The 21,951-nt window shown below is 40.6% G+C and overlaps 1 protein-coding gene across 3 annotated transcripts in view; it reads left to right on the forward strand.

Moving 5' to 3' along the window:
• bcar3 (BCAR3 adaptor protein, NSP family member) overlaps positions 1-21,951 on the forward strand; it is a 45,007-nt gene that overhangs the window by 21,663 nt on the left and 1,393 nt on the right. Inside the window, exons 1-13 of one of the 3 annotated variants that reach the window (XM_080032582.1) lie at positions 2,922-3,293; positions 12,571-12,699; positions 14,497-14,622; positions 14,827-14,943; positions 15,333-15,568; positions 16,970-17,070; positions 17,419-17,547; positions 18,099-18,248; positions 18,708-19,318; positions 19,459-19,574; positions 20,342-20,513; positions 20,681-20,792; positions 21,449-21,652. In XM_080032582.1, the coding sequence (XP_079888708.1) occupies positions 3,213-3,293; positions 12,571-12,699; positions 14,497-14,622; positions 14,827-14,943; positions 15,333-15,568; positions 16,970-17,070; positions 17,419-17,547; positions 18,099-18,248; positions 18,708-19,318; positions 19,459-19,574; positions 20,342-20,513; positions 20,681-20,792; positions 21,449-21,652 (2,284 nt within the window). In that variant the 5' untranslated portion in view covers positions 2,922-3,212. Of the gene's footprint in view, positions 1-2,921; positions 3,294-10,940; positions 11,080-12,570; positions 12,700-14,496; positions 14,623-14,826; positions 14,944-15,332; positions 15,569-16,969; positions 17,071-17,418; positions 17,548-18,098; positions 18,249-18,707; positions 19,319-19,458; positions 19,575-20,341; positions 20,514-20,680; positions 20,793-21,448; positions 21,653-21,951 lie in introns of those variants that run through there. The other 2 variants (XM_080032583.1, XM_080032581.1) reach the window with 2 other exon arrangements.

The following is a 21,951-nucleotide window of genomic DNA, read 5'->3' on the forward strand; positions in this document are numbered from 1 at the left end:
TCAGCCGATAAGCAGAGCAGGCAACTAGCCAACAACCTAACAGCCAGCTGCTGTACATGAACACTGCTAATCCCTCCAGTCATCCTCTTAAGAGTTACCACCATTGGACGTTTTTGGTCCAATTGTTCAGTCACATTTCTCATGCATAATATCAAAAGCAAACTGTATTCATGGTATTCATATAAAACAGAAAAAAATGTAGGACTACGCAATATCAAATCAGAGCTTTATTTTTCCCGAATGCAGCATCCATTGTCACAACAAATATGAAAAGTTGTAATAATTTTTTTTTAAATTTTCAATAAATATATTTTTCTTTTTTGGAAACCATTTCTAGATTCAGTGCATGAACTGAAAGCGTTGTACTTTTTTTGACCCTATGAAATGTAGTTTATTTCGATTGGCGCTGTCAGGGCTCACACAACGTATAGGCATCACGTTTGCACAAATCAATATGACTGTCACCATGATCACAGTCAATTACTGAACGTTGACCCACCAAATCCTTATCAACCTATTAAAAGCATTATGTCAGCTCCATATTAGACCCTTTATCAGTTTGCCTATAGGTGAAAAAGAAGGACGGATGATGCCTTTTAATATAGAGCGCTGTGCAGTGCCCAGGTCTGTCCTATACTGTATCTGAGCACTTAGAGGGCCCTACATCATATGCACATCTTCTATCTGTAGATTTTGGTTCAGAATCTTCAATATATCAGTTTTGTCAGCCATTACATCTCAGCAGCTATTGGATGGATTGCTATTACATTTGGTGCAGACATCAATGGTTCCTGAAGGATCAACCTTTTTGACTTTAGTGGTCACCTGACTTGTCCCCTAACCCATCATCAGCCACATGGTCTTCTAACCCTTAGTGTTAAAGTCATAAGGTTCTGAATTTTTCGTGTATTTTGCAGAATTGCGATTCAAATTGTAATCATTTCTATATTTTTAAAGTGTATCAAATGACAATATCAAAACTGATAATGGTACTCTGTAACTGTTTGCTACTGTTTGCCACATTGTGTCAGAAATGCAGTTATTTCAGGTTTAAGACTAAATAAATTGTTGCAACTTCATGGGCTCATACTCTCAGCCACACTGTGCAATCAACTTGATGGCAAAAATAAAACTACATATTTCATGAAATCCTACAGTGCCGGGACAGTTTTTCACGCAACTTGCTGAAGTTGCTGAAACCCCGATACGCTCTCCTTCCTCCATTGGACAGAAACAACAAACAGATAGAAATAGAAAACATAGAACCTCAGCACGCAGATTTCTGTCCCTCGTTGTTTTTCCACAGCATTCTTGGTGCGACGGATGTGTGTATTTTAAGGTGGACATTTAGCCTAGCCGGTGATTTGGGGCTGCTGTGGTTGGCAGTGGTGTGTGTGTGTGTGTGTGTGTGTGTGTGTGTGTGTGTGTGTGTGTGTGGTGCCCCAGGGAATGTTCTTCATGTATTTCCTTCGTGGATCCTCGGAGGGTTCACACTGTAATTAGTGGCTCCGCTTCCTGCGGCAGAATATTCCTTTAACTGGTTGCTGCTGGGGTGTCACCCTCAGTGTGTGTGTTTGTCTTTCTTGATGTATGTGGCTGTTGAAGTGTGTACATGATTGGGCCTCTCCTGTATATCCACACTTGTTTTTGTACTTTTTTCCATGTTTGTGTATGCACACTGCTGTATGGGTTCCCCGTGTGTGTGTGTGTGTGTGTGTGTGTGTTCGCATGTGTGTCTGATTTGGTGATTTGGTGGGAAAGCTGTGGCACTTAACTTGTGCGTGGGTGTAATTGGTCAGCAGTCATTAAGTAACACAAATGGCCAGCTATTTATCAGCGTCACTGCAGGACACACACACACAAACACACACACACACACACACACACACACACACACACACACACACACACACACACACACACACACACACACACAGTTGGCTCTTTCCTCTTGTCTAGACACTCTTTCTGCATTGTTGCAGATTAATTTCAGTAAACAACTGTGACAGAAACTAGTCCAAGCACTTGTCATTAAATGTTTTTACATGGTTGTAACAGTCTGGTAGCTATTTCCTCTGACAAGAAATCTTGCCAACACAGGAAATGATGTAATTTCTATCTATTTTTACTTTGTTTGGGATGGATAGAAGAAGAACTAAGCCGTTTGAGTGAGCAGACATATTAACGCCATCAAAGAGAGTGATGTCAATGCTGAACATAGTGTTTGATTGATAGGTGATCTCTGGCAAGTGCAGTGCAGAAACTCCACATCAATGAGTTCTCACAGGCAAAGGCAGGGATGAAATGAGAGAAAAGTTAGGACAGAAAACAAATAGGCCATTGGTTAATCATTTAGAATAAAATGCGACAAATTCACCAGTTACAGCTTTTCAGATGTGAATAGAAGCTGGTTGTCTTAGTCCTATCCCGATAGTTGGTTTGACAAAACCATTAATTCCAATATACAGTTTAAACTTAAAACTCATTTATGTCATTCTGACTTCAGAAATGTATTAATGAATTGAAAAAATAACCATCCTGTTCATGAATAATGAAAATAATGTGGGAATTATCCTGAGCCCGAGGGGAAACAAAATGAATAGCGAGTTATATTTAGGTTATATATATGGGGCTGATGTTGATGTACTATTATCCATGTTCCTATGTATGTATTCCTCCATCCATCATCCATGTGTGTTTTCAGTGAGAGCAGCAGTGAGAGAGATTTTGCCTATGGTTCACTCCCAGTCTATCCACATATCATTGGCTCTCACCAGATCACATGGGTCTTTCTCTCGCCTATATATGGAGCTTGGGGGCGGGGTTGAAAGAGGAGGGGAAGTGTGAGAAAGGCTCTCCAGAGATGAGTGAGCGGTGGAGTGTTCACTCTGCAGGGGATTGTGGAGGAGAGAGAGAGAGCGAGGGATGACAGAGTGATAGATACGGTTGTCATCCTGATGGTGATGTTTGGACCTGAGTTTGACAGATTGTACATCTGAACTGCCTACACTGCAAACAGTTCAGTACGCTTTTTGTTAGTTTTCGTTAACTCTGTGATGGAAGTTTATTTTTTTCTCGGAGGAAACAAATGGGAGCCGTTATTGGACTCTTCAGTCAGTAAAGTCATTCAACTTACGCTCTGGGTGTGTAGTCAAGGTGACTAGAGCTGCTGTTTACAGCTGGAGAATCTGATCTAATAGAAGTTAACAAGCATGTCGGAGAGATGCAACCTCAAGACCCTGACAGCAGCTTTATGTTGCTTCTACCACAACAACTCTGTCTACTCTACAAAGGTGAGAGAGAGACAGTGGGCAGTGTGTGTGAGGATGTGTGCAGGAACATACAGTCCATGTGTTTTCATGTCAGTGTGTATGCAAATGCACAGTGCATGTTTTTTGTGCGTGCTGTAGTCTTTATTCTATGTGTTGTCATGTCTTTCTCAATGTCTTGCCTGATATTCTTGGCTAAGAAGATGATGGATGAACAAAACTTACATGTTACACCTATGTAGCACTTACATGTCATGTGGCACTCATGTGATTTTTGTTGTTTCCGAGTTTGTACCTTCATGTTTGAATGCATTTATTGGAACTGGCTTTGGATAAAAGTGTTGGCTAAATGTAATTTTCAGTTTTTTTTTCAATGTAAAACTGGGCAGTCCACAGTGAGACATTAAAAAGAGGCATTATCAAAAACGGACATGACCCCACGTTGCACAGTAGAAAACAGTCTAAAAATAAAAAGTGCAGGGTAACACTTGCCAGTCTGAGCTAAATCTAATAACGCTGAATAGACCTCCTCTTTCCCTCACTCTCACTGTGTGTGAGCTGAACACTGGGCTTTTATGACTCTGACCAGACCCTCTCATAAATGAGCGTCTGTGTGGCCGTCTGACTGTGTGTGTGAGTGTGAGATATGTAGCTTGGCTTCATCCATAACTGGTGCTGGCAGACACACAAAGCAGTGTGTGACAGTAACAGACTGAGAGAAGTACCAGGATGAGGGCAATAGTCCTCATGCGGGATGATAAATCACTAACTTGTGATAGTTTGTCTTCTGTATGTGACGTCAGGGCAATGCATGAAAGCCATTAACTTGATTGGATGGAGCGGGCAGCGGACGGTGCAGCAGTAGCCTGAGGTGACGTGGTTTAACCCTCTGCAGATCAGCCAGAAGGTGGTCTAGTTCTGTGCCACCTGTACCACGCTTACATCAGCTGTTTAACTGTAGCTTGTGCCTGGGTAAAAAAAAAAGAGAAAAAACACACGTCAATGCAAGGTGTTAATACATGTCACATGTGGTGGGGGTCTATTTGAAAAAAATAACTTCTTAAGTGATCAGATATCATCCACTGTCAGAGTTTAGTCATTCAGTTCATTTAGATGCCCATTAACTTACACTGACACCATTGCTATTCATCACTGGTTGTACATCAATTTAATTTCCATCCAGAAATGTGAAGAGATCATTAATAAAGCAAGAAAATCAAAACTGAAACATAACAAACGGATGCATTAGATTGTATGCACAAATGCCCAATAATGAATGGAAATAAAATTTGAGTCGGCGGCTATAGCTGTGTATACAAGTATTATTTCTAGAGCTTCTGTTCTTGACTGACCCACCGACATAACTTATCAATGAACTGATGATGTACTGTAACTCCCAGGAGCACACAAGATAAAACAATGTTATTGCAAGGGTTCATTAAAGTGTTGTGAGCTTTAAATCAGATCTCACAATCTCCATTAGCAGAGACATGGAAATGTAAATGTTAAAATTCCGAATTTATCCTGACTGGGCATTTTAATGAACATTAAATCTCAGCTTAAAGTCAACATATATGTGCTCAGAATCTAAAATGATTACTAATTGGAAAAAGTGCTTGGTGCAGAAAATGTATAAATGAAATCAAAAGCGTTGAGCCAGGTCTGCCTTCACCAAGATGTGACATGTTGAGCTGAGAAAAAAGTGTATTGAAGTGTGTACGGAGAGAGTCAGCTGTGTATTTGATGGGACTTGAACTTGTCATTGATACAAGAACTGTCCAAGAATACAACCCATGTTGTTGTCCTATTATCCTCTCTTGCTCTAAATTCATTCCATCCATCGCCCTCTAGCACTGCCTCCATCCTTTCCCCTACAAACTCATTCTGTTCATCTCTCTCTCATGTCTTTGCTTTGATTCCAGAATGCCTGGGGGGGTTATTCCATCCTCTTTCCCCTCACTCTGCCCTTTTTTCCTTCCCTCCATCTGTTTCTATGGGATGTTGCCATTTCACCAAAGAGCTTCTTGTGTCAAGAACAGAAATCCATTGACCCAACCACCATAGTATGACACCCTCAATAGCAGATGATCTCGTATGTTGTATGTCATTTGTATCCCAAGCTTAGCAGTGCAGTAGTAAACTGTATACATAGGGATTGCACGTGTTCCCAGTGGGGACAGAAACTCACAAAGATAACAGAACAGTAACATGGAAAAAGCTATTGTTAATCTTTTGTTTCAGAAAAAACTTCATCTTCTCACTCTGTACAACAACAACAAAATAGGAATGTATTGGGAGAGTGGGAGGGTTTTTGCTCTAAGCACATAAAGCACTTAAAAGTTAAAAACACTCCAACGTGATCCAAAGAGTCCCATAATTCAGGACAGCTTTTTTTTTAACAAATGCATTCTTTTTTATGAGATATTTTTCTATGGAAGTCCCAAGCTGAAGCTACAGCCTCGCAGGGCTGCACTCGTCTGTGTTGCTACAAGTTTGACAAACAGCCACATTTGATTAAGCCTTTTATATACACAAACTACACACTTCCAAAAGTATGTGGACATTTCAACATTACATTACCCCTATACGTATGTGCTCATACAGTAGGTTTATGATATACAGCTCTCCCCACTCTCCTGTGAGGCTTTCCTGCTGATTCTGGTACCTGACTTCAGAGATTGTCCAGGAATGTAAACACATAATAATAGCCTCAAAGTTGCTTCTCAAATGTTTAGAACCAATCAACCAAGACAGGGCAACTGTCTTTATAAAATAGTTTATAGTCAGTATGTCAATTGTTTGTCAGTGGTTCTCCATGTTGTCCTTGACTGTAAACCAACAACAACACTGTAAAACCAGCTTTCCAAATGTTTAGAACACACATTTTAACAAATCTGAACATTTACATACCATCAGCCAGGAAGGGGCAAGTGTCTTGTCTAGCTAGTTGTAAGCCTGGTCTCTAATAAATACTACAGTAAATATTCAATGCTAGATATATTGTAGCGGCAGACCCATACACATACCCTCTGTACTTTAGCCATGGCACTGATGATGATCCCTCTGGACATGTCCCAGACTGATCAGTCAGATGTCTCCGTGTCTAAACACAGGAAAAAGCATCTGTTTAGTTGTGAGTAAACAGGAAAAGGTGGGGAACGTGTGATCACGATGGAGAGATCCACAGAGAAAAAGATACAGAGTTATTAGCTTTCGTCAACTCAAGATTTTCTCCATCCAATTAAAAGTAAGAGAGTCAAACTGTGCATCTTGCTTTGAGTTATCAGACTGCACTGAACTGAAAACAAGCTGAATAGAATGGAATGCAATTTCATGAAGTTCCTTCGGTATTGCAGAAGATTTCAGGTGCACTCTGGAGATGGACATGTAGCTTATACATAATGCAACAAACACGTTTTCTCCTGGGTGTATTCTCTTATTGGCTGCACTACTGACAGTTTGCATTCATGTTACTTTTCAAAATTTCTCCTTGAGTTCATTTGACAGCTGGATGGATGGATGGATGGATGGATGGATGGATGGATACATTGCAGTGCAGTAGCTTCAGACATAGAAATATAGAGAGCTTAAAAGAGGAGGAGAGACAGAAGCTGAGAAAGAGAAGAGGAAATACCAAATAACCAGCAGACCAAACTGTTGTTATCTTAATGTTTATTATGAGAACGAAAACCACTTGATCTCTCCATGGCAAGACTAGGAGAAGAAAAAACATATCTCACATCATTTAAACTTGCGAGAATGTCCTTTTTTGGCCACTAGAGGGCAATGGAAACAAATTGTAAATACAGCATTGACATATTATCGCCTTTTCATTTGATATGATGGACTGGCAAACAATTAGTTATTAACACACTAAATAGTTAGACTGAACCATACATAGTAAAGATGAGGGCCTGATAGCCAAACAATGAAACTAGCTATAAACCTCCATACATCAGAGTGGAGCTGTAGATTCTGGCCATCATTTTCTGTAAGTTTATATGTAACTTCCAGCGACCCTTCCACACGTTGACATTGTTTTCACACATTGTTGTTATGTGACAGTGCAAAATAAAATATTCATTGTGGAATAACTCTTTAAAGTATTTGCAATCAGAGCAGTAAAATGAATGTTTGGTTTTCTAGAAGTGTAGTTTTAAACCTGCTTCTTTGAATTGAACAGGCACTGCCATGGTTATCTGTTAACGTGATGTAAAATTTAGTGTCTTCCTTCAACCATTGTTAAAGAATTTTCACTCATTTATGAGCTACGCTATTTTAAATAGACTCAATAAATGAGGTTGTACATTGACTTTAGTTCAATGGTGTAAGATGTCATGTTGTGTCCATGGCTTTCTTTAAGCCCTCACATCATAGCACAGCAAACGGGGGATTTGGACAATACAAGGATTATAATGTTCACATGTGTGTGTGTGTGATGAAGAATCTGAGTTATAATGCTAAAAGGTTATTTGTCTTCACCTAAGTGAACCCTTAAAAGAAAAGCAGCTTACAGAGTGGTCCGCTGCCTCTGATTGGTCTGCGTCAGCTAAGACTGGATTGTCCAGCAAAAGAGAGACACTTGTTCGTGGTTTAGAATTGAGGTATTATCTCCAACGAATACACATAGACTCTTTCAAGAGTTAAAAAATGTACTGAATATTATTGAGTAAAATCGATGTAATCCAAAGAAAATCCAATCCCTTTTGAAATCCAGTTGTACAATTCCCTTTGTTTTTGTTGTTCTGAAAAGTGCTGAGTAAGGGATTATTTTTATGGCATGTCAAATGTATTGCACATTGGCATAAATAGTGATTTTAAGAGTGGATGATGGGCACAATTAGTACTTTGTTAAATTGTATTCATATTCATATATTTTTTTAACTTTAAAGAAACACCTTTGGTAGAAGTACATTTCAAAGTGTCACAAGATACTCCACATATAAGTACCTGTACCTTTAAATTCTACAGAAATGCATTACTTGAGTACATATACAGTACGTGGGTGCTTCCCACCTCTGGTATTAGTCCAACTAACAATTAACCTTGACACTCAGGTTCATTATTTTGCCTAAGTCGATGAGTCATTCATTCTGTATCGATCGATATATCGGGGAGAATAACGGTCACAGACAAACCATCCTCTTGTCGTCACGGTGATTATAGATAAACGACTGGTTTAACCGTTGACGTGCAACCAAGGCTCAATGTCACTGGAGACACTTCACCTTGGCTGCATTCATTCACTCATCAAGGTGTCTGACTTTATGGCTAAATCCAGAAGCCATAGAATGATTTAACTTTGTTTAGTGCCAAGACAAGAGGAGAGGAGGATGAGGAAGAGGGAAATAAGGACGTAGGAAAAGAAAACGGACATGGCAGTACAGTCTGTACTGTGACTGACTGTTGTGTTGTGGTCCATATGCTATATGCACAGAGTGGTACAGTAGAAATGCAGCTGCTCTCCAAGGATGACATCATATTGCAGGGTCCTATTAAAGGCCAGCCCTATAAAAGAAAAAATAGAAACACACACATGCACCATCTCCATCTCTTCTACCTTCCTCCTCTCCCTCACTCCTTTCATTTCCAGCCCTTCACTGTTATCAATAACAACCAAAAAAATACATTTTGTTTACTACAGCTCCAAGACAATCCAAATGAAATGAAAGTGATAGAGCCAGCAGCTCTTATGTTTATCCTGTTCCCCTTGTCTCAGTCTTAGTCTGTTGAGTAATGCCGGTCCAACAGGAAGAACATGCTGCTCATGCCTTGTGCTGATTGGTGCAACACATGATTGAACTCATGTCTAACAAAGAATTAAAAACAATGGTGATGCAATCTCTAAAGATCCCCCTTTCAATTGTTCAGTTTATCTTCCACTCTTTTTTGCCTCTCTTGGACTAAAATTATTTGAACAATTTAAAATAAAAGGTTTGGTAAATGTCAACTATCAACCTTCAACATATAAGACATGAAATTAGATGTTTACAAGATTATATACCTCAAGATAAAAACAGAGTTTTGAAACATGCACAACATTGAAATACTAAGACCATAGGTCACCAAAAAGCCAGTCAATTAAATAGATTAATAAAAGGCAAGAACATCAAGAGAGGCAACGCAGAAACTACAGAATGATTCTACTGCAAAGGATGATTTAATTCTTTTTTATTTATTCATCAATTTAGTTGTTTTCTTACTGTTTTTTTTTAAACTAGAACATTTTGATTTTACTATGGCCAGAACTACTATATGAAACCTGATTCCATAGAGTGAAATCAATGACGGCTCAATTTGTCTGTCCCATGCCATGTACTTTCAACTGCTGCACACACACACACACACATACACGGCAGGGGCCAGGCTGGATAGTGTTTCTGTTTCAAACTGGAAACAAACAGAATCAGTGTGTGCATTATGATGCAGAGGCCTTTCTGTGTAGGAGCTGTAATAGGATACGCTGGTTTACTGTCGTGTATGGAGACTGAGGGCAGAGGGGCAACATGTCTAATGACTTTAGAGAGAGAGAGAGAGAGAGAGAGATAGAAAGAGAGCGAAAGAGAGAGGCAGAAAACATGAGAGAGAGAAGAGAGATGAAAGGGAGCACAAGGTTTCGGATAGACATATTTCCAATTGCATGTACATGGCTCAATAATTCACGTTTTGTGTGTGTGTATGTGTGTGTGTGTGTGTGTGTGTGTGTGTGTGTGTGTGTGTGTGTGTGTGTGTGTGTGTGTGTGTGTGTGTGTGTGTGTGTGTAAATGTCATCAGTCTTGTAGCTCACTGTAAGGGAGTCTACCTCTCCATCCGTGCAGGTTGGGATCAAAGTCGACCCTGGGAGTCTTCAAGGTGTCCCTGAGGGTTTTTCTTTTTTAAGGTCTCTGTACAACGAGCAGCTAGTTTTAGCAACACAGCACGTGGACCTGCTGCCAATGATGGCCAGGGCAAAACTATACTATAAAGCATTACATTATCATAAAATAAAATTACAATATTTACAGGAGAACAATCTTCCAGTTTTTTTCCATGGGCCCAAACATGATACTGAAGCACCTACGATTAGAATTAGCTTTCATGGGCAAACGTACGTGAACAATGAGCAAAAATCCAAATAGTTAGTAAGTGATGAAGACAACAGAAGTGGACTGGATTTTAAATGACAGATTCAAAGATCAAATTTTGATGTTTTGACTGCGCCTAACCAGCTGGAAAGCAGCTCCAATCTGGTACAATCAATCTATGCATTGTCCCTGTTAAATAAACATTCAAAAATAAACAGGCATAAAAGGCCAAAGTAAGATCATTTTTACAAATCTTTTAAAATGTTAATATTAATCCATGGTACTTTAATGACTCCAGAAGAGTTTTTGTACAACGCCCACTACAGAAGAAAGACAAACTACTGCATTACATGTAGATAAAGGTTAACTTCTGACACATGTAAACACATGTTAACTCTTAGGGAAAGTTGAGGGAAGTGTCTGTGTCACTTGTGCAAGTGTGTGTGTGTTTATGTACGTCAGGTGAGGGTGTGTATGGCAGCAGGTGGTTGGGTGTGGTCAGGATGATGACATCACAGTAGGAGGCAGTGGGTGGAAAGACAAGAAGGGAAAATCACAGAGGACAGGCATAAAGAAAGAGAGAGACAGTGTGTGTCAACGTGTTGTTTGAGAGCAAGTTTAAGAAAAGGACGTGTGTATGTGTGTGTGTGAGTATGTGAAAAGAAAGAAAAAACATAGTTTGCTATGAAGTGTCTATTCAAGGAAGAGAGAAAGAGGGAACGATGCAGAGACCCAGCAGCTGTCATGTAAGTGTGTGTGTGTGTGTGTGTGTGTGTGTGTGTGTGTGTGTGTGTGTGTGTGTGTGTCTGTGTGTGTGTCTGTCTGTCTATCTGTCTATGAGTGCGTGTGTGTGTGTGTGTGTGTTTTCTTGCAGGTGGCTGTGCTGACTCTGCATCCTGTCAAACTGTTACCAGATTTGTCCGTCCTTCACTTTTCACTTTTACAAACTTCCTGAGCTCGCTGTTGGAATTAAACTTATTGTTCTGGTCATATCAGGTCAGGTCATAATAAGGTTAAACTATTGACTTCTGTTTGTTTCTCCCTGTCACCAGCCTTGGTACCCTAGTTTAGTAACTGTACTATATGTTCTGGGTGACCTTCAATCAATTAGTTTCATCATAGATTAGAAGAAGATATTGCATGTGGAGGGTTGTACGGATCGGAAAGTCAAAGTAGTGCAGTCGGGCTGATGATTATGAAAGGCTTTTATTCATCTTTTACGTTCTCAAAAAAAGCTTTTCAATTCACCAAGACGTGTGTACATGTTGTATGTAAGATGTCTTGTGCCTTCTCACATGTTGCTGCTGCACACTGCACTCTACTTTGCAAATTGGGGTTTTCCTACCGATTGAATGTTTGTTCAAAATTATACTAGTAGTAGTTGTTGGTGGTTGTAGCAACACTATATGAATAATTCCCATGTACATAATTGCTATTATAAGAAATTACAAATGACAAAATAAGTACATTGGCTTTAACTCAGCTTTGTGACTGATGTCTGAATGGAGTGTTGTGATGGGACATCGCAACGTGTTACAAGATAAATCTGAAGGGTCTAAAAGATTATAGAAAAGCAAACATACGTTTTTTAGCCTGCTACATAAATATTATATCTATAAATGAATGTGAAATATGTGTCATTTATAATATAATTTACTGGATAATTTTGTAAATTCAGACCTCATAAAATGAAAACCTGGTCAGAGCCCACTTACAAACTGCTGATAAAGAGTCTCATTGTGCCAGTTTTAAGTGGTTTGAGGCAACAACAACAAAAAAAAAAAGGTTGGAAATACTGTACTGCACGATGAAGAATAATAACAAAGTATTTACTTTTCATTTCCATTCAAACAGACATCAACCCTCATCTATGTTTGCTTCCACTGTAATCTTTATTGCCTTTTTTCTGCCATCACTCACTCATCGTCAACCGCTTATCCCGGGTCGTGTCGGTCATGCGTTTGCTAATTCACATCATATTTCATTGTTGGCTTTTGCATTTGAGCTTTGAACTCATCACTGTTTGTTTGAGTGAATAAAGAAATGTTGGACCTTTGTTATTGTCAGTATGAGGTATGAAGGCAGTTTTATCCTCTCAAATGATTGGTCTATAATAGGAAATGTTCGTATAGGCGTTGTCAACATTAGCTGTTGATAACGCCATGGGTACAGACATCTTTACTACACAATACAGTAACAGCATTCATTTCTGTTTTTGCATATTTTTATTATCACAGTTCTCCAGAGATCAGTTCATCCTGGACTGTCCCTCAGAGAAACTCCGCCGAGAGCTGGAGGAGGAACTGAAGATGAACTGTGAGGAACCCAGAAGCCACGCATGGTACCACGGAGCCATACCCAGACAGGTAACACACACACACACACACACACACACACACACACATACACACACACACACACACACACACACACACACACACACACACACACACACACACACACACACACACACACACACACACCTGAGTCATGAGTCCCTCCCTTTGAGAGTCTGGTAAAAAAACTTGTTGAACCAGATCACCCATGATTAGAGTGTAGTACTGCACACTCACAGTGCTCACAGGGAGATTATAACTTAAATAGAGGCTTCAGCAGCAGAACTAGGGTTATAACATGAGGGCATTGTATAGAACGTTCTCTCTGTTTGGCGTGTGTGTGTGTGTGTGTGTGTGTGTGTGTGTGTGTGTGTGTGTGTGTGTGTCTGTCTGTGTGTGTGTGTGTGTGTGTGTGTGTGTGTGTGTGTGTGTGTGTGTCTGTGTGTGTGGGTCAGAGAGAGAGAGATTGTGTGTTCCCTTCTGAAAGGCAGCTCTGAGATATAATCATTTTTAATAAGCTGCTTCCTTTGGCCAAACTAAACCACCATTATATACTATACAAACACTTGCTTAATTAAAGTCTGCGACTGTGTGTGTGTGTGTGTGTGTGTGTGTGTGTGTGTGTGTGTGTGTGTGTGTGTGTGTGTGTGTGTGTGTGTGTGTGTGTGTGTGTGTGTGTGTGTGTGTGTGTGTGTGTGTGTGTGTGTGTGTGTGTGTGAGTGTGTGTTAGAGAGAGAGACAGTGACTGTAACCAGAGTGTTATAGAAACAAAGATAAAGAAACATGTTCAGCCTGTCTGTTTCCTTTCATGCTATCAATATTGAATCTCATGTCTGTTAATTCATGACGTCCAACAGCTCTGCTTTTACCTCTGTGTTGATTCAGTGAAGTGAGTCTACCTAATCTAATATTGATCATTCCTACTGGTAGCTTTCCACAAAAGTGTTTTGCATTCAGGTTCTCCATGGAGTGCTGGAACTAAAAAATTTGAATTATAATAAAAAATATTTTTATTAATAATAATTATTGTTATTATTATCAATTGGTAATTTTACAAATTGAGAAAAAAAAAATTGAAACCTTTATTACGTAACCAATAGTGCAAAACCCAAATATATTGAGTAACCTATCAGATAACACAACAAAATAACAAAATAATAGTTATTATTTATCAAAACTTATTTTCTGACAAACAACTTATCAATGAATCGACTAAATGTGGTCAGCTCAATTTGCATTCATCAAAAAATACACATTACCTTAGAAACGGGAGTTTGACACAAACACACACACACACACACACACACACACACACACACACACACACACACACACACACACACACACACACACACACACACAAAATTAGGTTAATCTGAACTGAAGGTCTAGTAAAAAAGCTTATCCTGGAGCTTTTCACCAAACCTTGTGTAGCACAGCAGATGGAGATTGTGCATTAGTTGTCATGAATGAAGCTCACTGACCCTTGTATAAACCCTTTTTTGTCTTACTTTACACATATGCATGGACTTAAAATAAACCAAAGAGCACAGTTTCCACATGAAAGTTAATTTAATAACATCAATGTAAATCTATTTGATCATTTTCCAGCTGGATAAATCCTTTAAGGGGCTGAAGCATTACATGTCTTCGTATATTATGTAACGTCGGTAGTGAGCTCATAAAGAGGGTAACATTATAACAGCCCACCATTACAGATTTAATGAAATGTTTGGATTATAAACAAACGTAGTGTGTGTATGTGTCTGTGCGTCTGTGTGTGTGCACGTACCCATATATAACATATAACCCTCTGTACTGTTCCAGGTTGCTGAAAACTTGGTGCAGCGTGACGGGGATTTCCTGATCCGTGATTCGCTGTCCAGTCCAGGAAGTTATGTTCTGACCTGCCAATGGCGAAACGCTGCCCAGCACTTTAAAATCAACAAGAAGGTCAGACCACGTGCTAATCCATAGAAAACTGAATAAAGCTTATCGGATAATAGTAAAAATAAAAAAAGAGAAAAAAAAAAAAAAATCTTTCCAGGATCTGTTCTAGTATAGGTGAATTTGCATGATTTTCACATCTGAAACACAAAAAAAAACAAGTTAAGTTGCTACTAAATAAACTTGACATTTTTTCCATTCCTCCTTCAGGTTGTGATGTTGAACGAAGCTTACTCCAGAGTGGAGTACCGGCTGGAGAGAGAAGGCTTTGACAATGTCCCTGCACTTATAAGATACTACGTCGGCAACAGGAAACCTGTCTCCCAGGTGGGTTTGGGTCAAATATTTGACACAGAATCAAGTTTTCATGGAAAACATCTTCATAAGTTTGTCACAGCTGATCTGCTGGTGTTCAGTTAGATAATGTAAGTTAGTGTGTTTTTTCCTAATTGGAAGCGGAGGCTTGTCAGCTGATTCTGTGCAAATACTTAATGTGCTCCCCCCTTCCTCTGCTGACATAAATTCATGTCAATGCCAACAAGGAAATGTGTTGTAATTGGACAAAGTGCTTTATTAATTCTAGCCAACATTCATTTGTGCGCTAACTCAGCATGTATAGCTATATAGTTTTCTATGCCTTATTCCAAGAGTGAATGAGAGAGAAAACATTTGCATTCTATACTGCTTCTCTCATGCCTTCTATGTGTGTGTTTCAGATGGTGGGAGCCATTATCTTCCAGCCTATTAACAGAGGGCTGCCTCTGCGCTGCTTGGAGGAAAAGTACGGACTGTCCGGCAGTCACCAAGAGGCGGGGCTTATGGCGCAGGAGAGGCGGAGTCAGAAACGACTCAGCCTTAACATCACCAACGGACACACGCACGACAACACACACAGCACGCACGACAACACACACGGCAGGGACAGCGGTATGGCCCGAGGCAGCCAGCTCAGGTGGGTTCACCCTCAGAAACACAAAATAACAAAAACAAATCTGTTTGTTTCTTATTATTCGATTAAAACTGGTAATGAGGTAGGCACGTGCCAATGACAAGGTAGTACAACATGTAAACCGTGCTTTGATGTTTCACTTTACCTCTTAACTTGAGATTCCATTAAATATATATATATATATATATATATATACTCTATATATATTTTAAGGAGGAAGATCTTGGGAGGGTAATAAGAATAATATGAAATGTAAATCATATTCCAAACTTCTCTAAAGTAAAAAAAAGGACAATTATGTTTTAATTTTTAATTTGAACTATTACTAAGTTTGTATTACATCATATTTAGTATTTAACACCTAAACTATAGAATAAAACCCTAAAGCTCATCTTTGGATGGATGGGAAAGAAAAACAACACTGACCCTATCAACTCTTTCAGCCCATAAGAAACACAATGAGTAACACCAGAGCAATACAATTCCTCTGTGTCTGGAAAAATGCATGTGTTTGTTTATTTGGCATTTGGTAATGAGTTAGATTTGACACATTCTGTTGTACATTTTAGCTCCAAGCGACACCAGCCTATTACTGAAAGTGGGCAGCGTGCTACAGACCAACTAATGAGCTGTCTGCTTTATATAAATAATGGAGGACCCCCCCCTTTACTCAGTCATCCTCTCTCTCACACTCTCTGAAAGACGTAAATCAACCCCTTTAAATCCCTTCCTGCTTTTAAGCTTTTAACATGTAGCCTGGAGCCGTTTACATTCATCATGCAGGCAGTGGGCTGTATATACCGCTACCACACGCTCCATACATATCCTAAAGTCCTCTATAAATAAAGACATGGGGTACAAGCCGAAAGGAACAGAAGTGTGTAATTTCACGCTGTATAAGAGCACACTGAGCGTAACATACTGTATGTACCCAGTCCATATCTGTCTGAGAGAGGAAGCGATAAATATGTGATCCAGAGCTGAACAAAGAGACGGAGAAGAAAAAGTATAGGGAAGGAGGGAGGACTCGTAAGAAAAACAAACGAGAGAACGAAGGAGAATAAAAACTCTTATTCTTAATTTCTTATATTTTGATTAAAGGTGGGGTCAGCTGTTCTGGAAAACGCTTATTGGCAAAATCACTTTTTGTCAAAATCAGTGAATATCTCTTTAGAGTCAAGTCAACCACTAAAATAATCCAGTGCACAGCCTAGTTTCTTGGCTTCTTCTATGGTGAGTATATTCACTGATTTCGACAAAAAGTGATTGTGACAACAAGCTTTCTTCAGAATCGCTAACTCCACCTTTAATATCTGAGAGAGCTTTGATTTATTTCTCCTTTATGCTTGTTTATATGGAAACATGTCTCTACATATCAGTTATTGGATGTTTCTTTTCGCTCAGGTCGAAGGATCGCTGTGGCAGCCAACCAGCGAGTCTCAATCAGGTTCAGGAGAGGCGCCGCCCGCTCAATGCGCACCGATCAGAGAGCTACCTGCCTCTTGGTAAGTGGAAGTGAGGGCGCGTTCTAATACCAACTTCCATGCTATTTAGTAATGCAGAAAATTATTTAGTACGTCCCAATACATGATGTCTAATGCAGTATGCCAAAAGTTATCCACATACTGCATTTGACAGTCTTTCTCTGCCACACTGAATAGTAGGGAAGTATTATGTGTATCAGTCCTGGCAATGTAATTATTTACAACTGATATAAATGCTACGTCTTCATTTTCGTAAGCATACTAAAGCCCTCTTTCACTCTTTATTGTCTGGTACGTACATGCTTTTTCTGAGCAAATCTAATTAAGGTAGGATTTAGAACTAAAGTGGTCTTCAATTCTTCTCCCTAGGATCCAGGCCTCAGCCCCAGCAGCCCCCTGACCCTCAGCTCTCCAGCCCCAAGTCTCCAGTGTTTAGGACGGGCAGTGAGCCGGTGTTGAGCCCCACACTGCAGAGGAGATCGGGAGAGCACCTGGCAGGTCAGTGCACCTGCAAAACTAAAATACAATGTTTCAAAAAAAAACACACAAATCCTTTTTCTTGGTCCAGTGTTCCCACTGTGCAGAGCTTAGAGACATTTTATACAGCATTGTGTCCATCCCAAAAAACATAGTATGATATATGACATGTCTGTAACGGAAAAGGTCAATCAAAATGTTTTGTATACCATTGGATCAAAAACAACTCCAACTTCAATAATATGTGCTTTGATGCGGTGTGAATATTATAATTAGCATGTCTAAGGGATGATGGATGAATGAATACACTTATTTTGATGCTTTTTTTGTTGTTGCAATTTTAGAAAATCAACTTAAACCTACGAAGGCATAACAAAAAAGTGAAATCAAATATTTAGATTTTTTCCCATGCATATCCACGCGTCCTGATAGAATTCAGACCAAATATTGTGGTTCCATCTTCGACAGAAAGTAGAATGATATAAAAGTATACTATACTATAAAGTACTATAAACAATCAGTTATCTCCGATCAAACACGCTGTGATGACAGTATTGATCACATGTTTCCAGGTCAGCCTATCCGGGGCTCCGACAGCCAGCTGTGTCCCAAACCACCTCCCAAACCCAGCAAGGTTCCTCTGGCTCGCCTCCCTCGCTCCCCCTGCCTTCAGCCACTGCTTCCCCCCTCCTCCAGGCTGACTGTACCTCACAGCGACAGAGGTATTTTTATGATTTAATACATCTTTACCTGGCACCTCAGGTCACACACAGCTTTACTTGGAGCATTTTAAACATCAATAAGTCATTACCCCACTTGTTTTAGTTGATCTGTAAAAACACAGATGGTAAAAGAAAACATTTGCTGCATTTATCAACTCTTAACACTGCATTTTACATCGTTTGCCAGCTAGGTCAGTTTTACTAGAAAGGATAGATTCACACAGTAGTACAGAGCAGCAACAACTGGAGAATCGTTCACTACCTGGAATTGTTATTCTCAATTTTCTATGGCTGCTCATTCTCTATTATTTAAATAACTGAATTATTAATTAGTATTCATTATTATTATTATTATCAATGTACACAATCTCTTTTAAAGAAACCAACAAACCAAGTTAAAGTAACTAAAAGCTATTTCGTAGATGTAAACGCTAACGACAGTAGTTTTCAATTGCTCAGGTACCACAGGGCCTCCCGTACCTCCGGTCAAACCACTGAAGTTCAAACGCCAGCCGCTGCCTTCTGCTGCTGCCGACTCTCTCAGCTCCTCCAGTTCTCTGCTCTCCCCCGACGGATCGGATCATTCAGAGTGGAGGGCAGTGTGGAGGGATGATGGCCTGCTTCAGCCCCGGACCGGCAGCCCTCTGGAGTGGGATGACTCAGACCCACACAGCCCCGAAGACCAAGACGGCCTGGACCTCCACCACCCTCCCCAGCTATGCAGCTACGTGGAGAGGCTGAGGAGAGAGGGAGTGGACAGGAGCTCCTACCACCACGCCATTGCCGCCTTAGAAAACACCAGCGAAGAAGAGGGGGAGGAGGACGCACGGAGGGGAGAGGTAGAAGGAGGAGAAGAACAGGAGGATGAGGAGGTAGAGAAGAGGGGAGGAGGGTTCCAGAGGCCGGTGGTGGAGACGGAGTCGTGTTTCCAGCCGGCGGAGTTCTCATCTCGACTGCTGCCCCCGGAGAACAAACCGCTGGAGATGGTGGTGCTGAAGAGAGCCAAGGAGCTGCTGCTAGGACACAATCACCACAGCATCGCCAGGCACCTGCTGATGGCTGACTGCCAGGTATATACGTTACACACACACACACACACACACACATACACACACACACACACACACACACACACACACACACACACACACACACACAGACATACTGTAAATGTGATGTAACCCTCTTGTAAACTTGTTTTCCTCTCCAGGTTGCTAGGGTTCTGGGAGTGACCCCTGAGCTTAAAGGTCAGATGGGCGTGTCCTCCGGTCTGGAGCTGGTGACGCTGCCGCACGGTCGACAGCTGCGGCTCGACCTGATGGAACGGTACAAACACACACACACACACACTCACACACACACACACACACACACACACACACACACACACACACACACACGCGTGCGCGCACACACACACACACACACACACACATAGCAGGAGACATTTCGTATCACAGATAACAGGGTTCCTTAGGATGTATATATATTAGTTGAGAAGATTAATGCCACTCTCATTTTTGTATGCTCATATAGAGCTACCACCAGCAGGCAGTTACCTTAGCTTAGCTTAGCATAAAGACTGGCAGCAGGGGGACACACCTAGCATGGCTTTGTCCAAAGGTAAAAAGCTTATTTCCCAAATTCTCAAACTGTTCCTTTATCCTGGGGTTCAGGTCTCAGGGCTCTCTCAGGGATGCAAAGTCATATAAGTTGTCCCAATAATGATAAGAGGAACAAGAAATAAATATTGTTAGTTTATTTTCTGATATTTTCGTAATTATTATTTTTTTCTTGTGAAATATTGGGCACTTTCAGCTTGACATCTAACATCTCGTTATTTTAAAACCGTCAGAAGCCAAAAAAGGTTGGACAGCACTGTTACAGCAGCAAGCACAAAAACTAAAATGAGATGACGTTGTGATTCATACTTGCTGAGTCATTGTATTTTTAAAATATTAGAATATATTCCCCCTCCAGACAGTCAGTTAAGTTCAGCTCTGTTTCGTTTAACAACCAGACAGCCTTTTGGAAAGATCAGACTAGAGTCAAAAACAGACACGAACATCACACTGCTGTTTGTTGTCTCCCAGGCATCACACCATGGCGATAGGCGTTGCCGTGGATATTCTGGGATGTACGGGCAGCGTGGACGAGCGGGCGTCAACCTTAAACCGCATCATCCTGGTCGCATTGGAGCTGAAGGACACGGTGGGCGACCTGTTCGCTTTCACCGCACTCATGAAGGCTCTGGACCTGCCGCAGGTAACACACACACACACACACACACACACACACACACACACACACACACACACACATGCATACACACACACATATGCATGTACGCACACACACACACACACACACACACACAGACAAAGTTAAACAGTGTGACTAGTTTGAAACACTGAGTCTGTTGCTCTATGCAGATCAATCGTTTGGAGGAAACGTGGACGACTCTACGAAGGAACTACACACAGACGGCCATCAGCTACGAGAAAACACTCAAACCTTTCTACAAGAATCTGTATGAGGGCTCAGGTACTACAACACACATACACAAACACACTCAACCACACACAACCCTACACACACACACACACACACACACACACACACAAACACAGACACACACACACAAACACAGACACACACACACACACACACACACAAACACAGACACAGACACACACACAAACACAGACACACAAACACAAACACAAACACTGCACAGTCCTAGATGAGATCATATCACTTCAACATGTTGATCCGAGGAGTTTCAAAGGAAATCAAAGTTTCCAAAATGTACGCACTGTAGTTCATAAGATTTCAAACTGACTTGAATTCCCCAAACAGTTACCTTACAATATTTAAGTTATTCAGGAGGAAGGACATGCAGAAAGTCTCTTATTTTGCAAACATCTCACGTGACTCTAAATATGGAACTTTTAGATGTCTTTAAAAGATCTATAGTGCAAATCATGTATTTTCTTCCATTCCAAGGCATAATCAAAAATGTCACTTTACGTTGAGGGCTGATTTTTTTTTTTGTGTAATATTTCCAAAAAGGCATAATTATAATAAAGTCATAATCATATTATTTCTGAGATCATACAACATAATTTTTTTCAAGTTTTTTAAATATTTTGATAATGTTCAAAAACTAACCTTTACCAACCTGCTTGACCTCCCTGCAGCGTCCTCCCCTGCGGTGGTCTGTGTGCCCCTCCTGCTGCCCCTGCTCACTCTGATGGAGCGCCCGTCAATCACACCAGAGGGGGCGGAGCTCTGGGAGACCAGCGACCAGGGCTGTGACATCATGCTGCGCCACCTGGAGGCTGCACGCGACGTCGCACACAACGCAAAGAGCTACACGGCCAACGCACAGGAGATCTTACAAGGTAGAAGAAAGAAAAAAAGTGTCCTTCTCTTTTTAGTTGTATTGTTTAGTATTGTTGTCGGTAAATGTTTTTGGAGTTAAAGGAGAAGTGAGTGATATTTTTTGTTAATGTACGTGTTAAACATCTCTATATTCATGCATCTTCATATCACTTAAACAGTATGCACAGTTCAAAACACAGGTTTCCCAGTCATTCAGCTTTGCAGTAATTGTCGTTTAAAATTTCGAGTATACCGCTTATTTTATCCGATCAGGAGACAGAGTGCTATAAAGAGGCGGGTCTCTGTGCCCGTGAACGAA

This window comes from Ammodytes marinus (genome assembly GCF_949987685.1).
Source record: "Ammodytes marinus genome assembly, chromosome: 8".
Taxonomy (NCBI): Eukaryota; Metazoa; Chordata; class Actinopteri; order Uranoscopiformes; family Ammodytidae; genus Ammodytes; species Ammodytes marinus.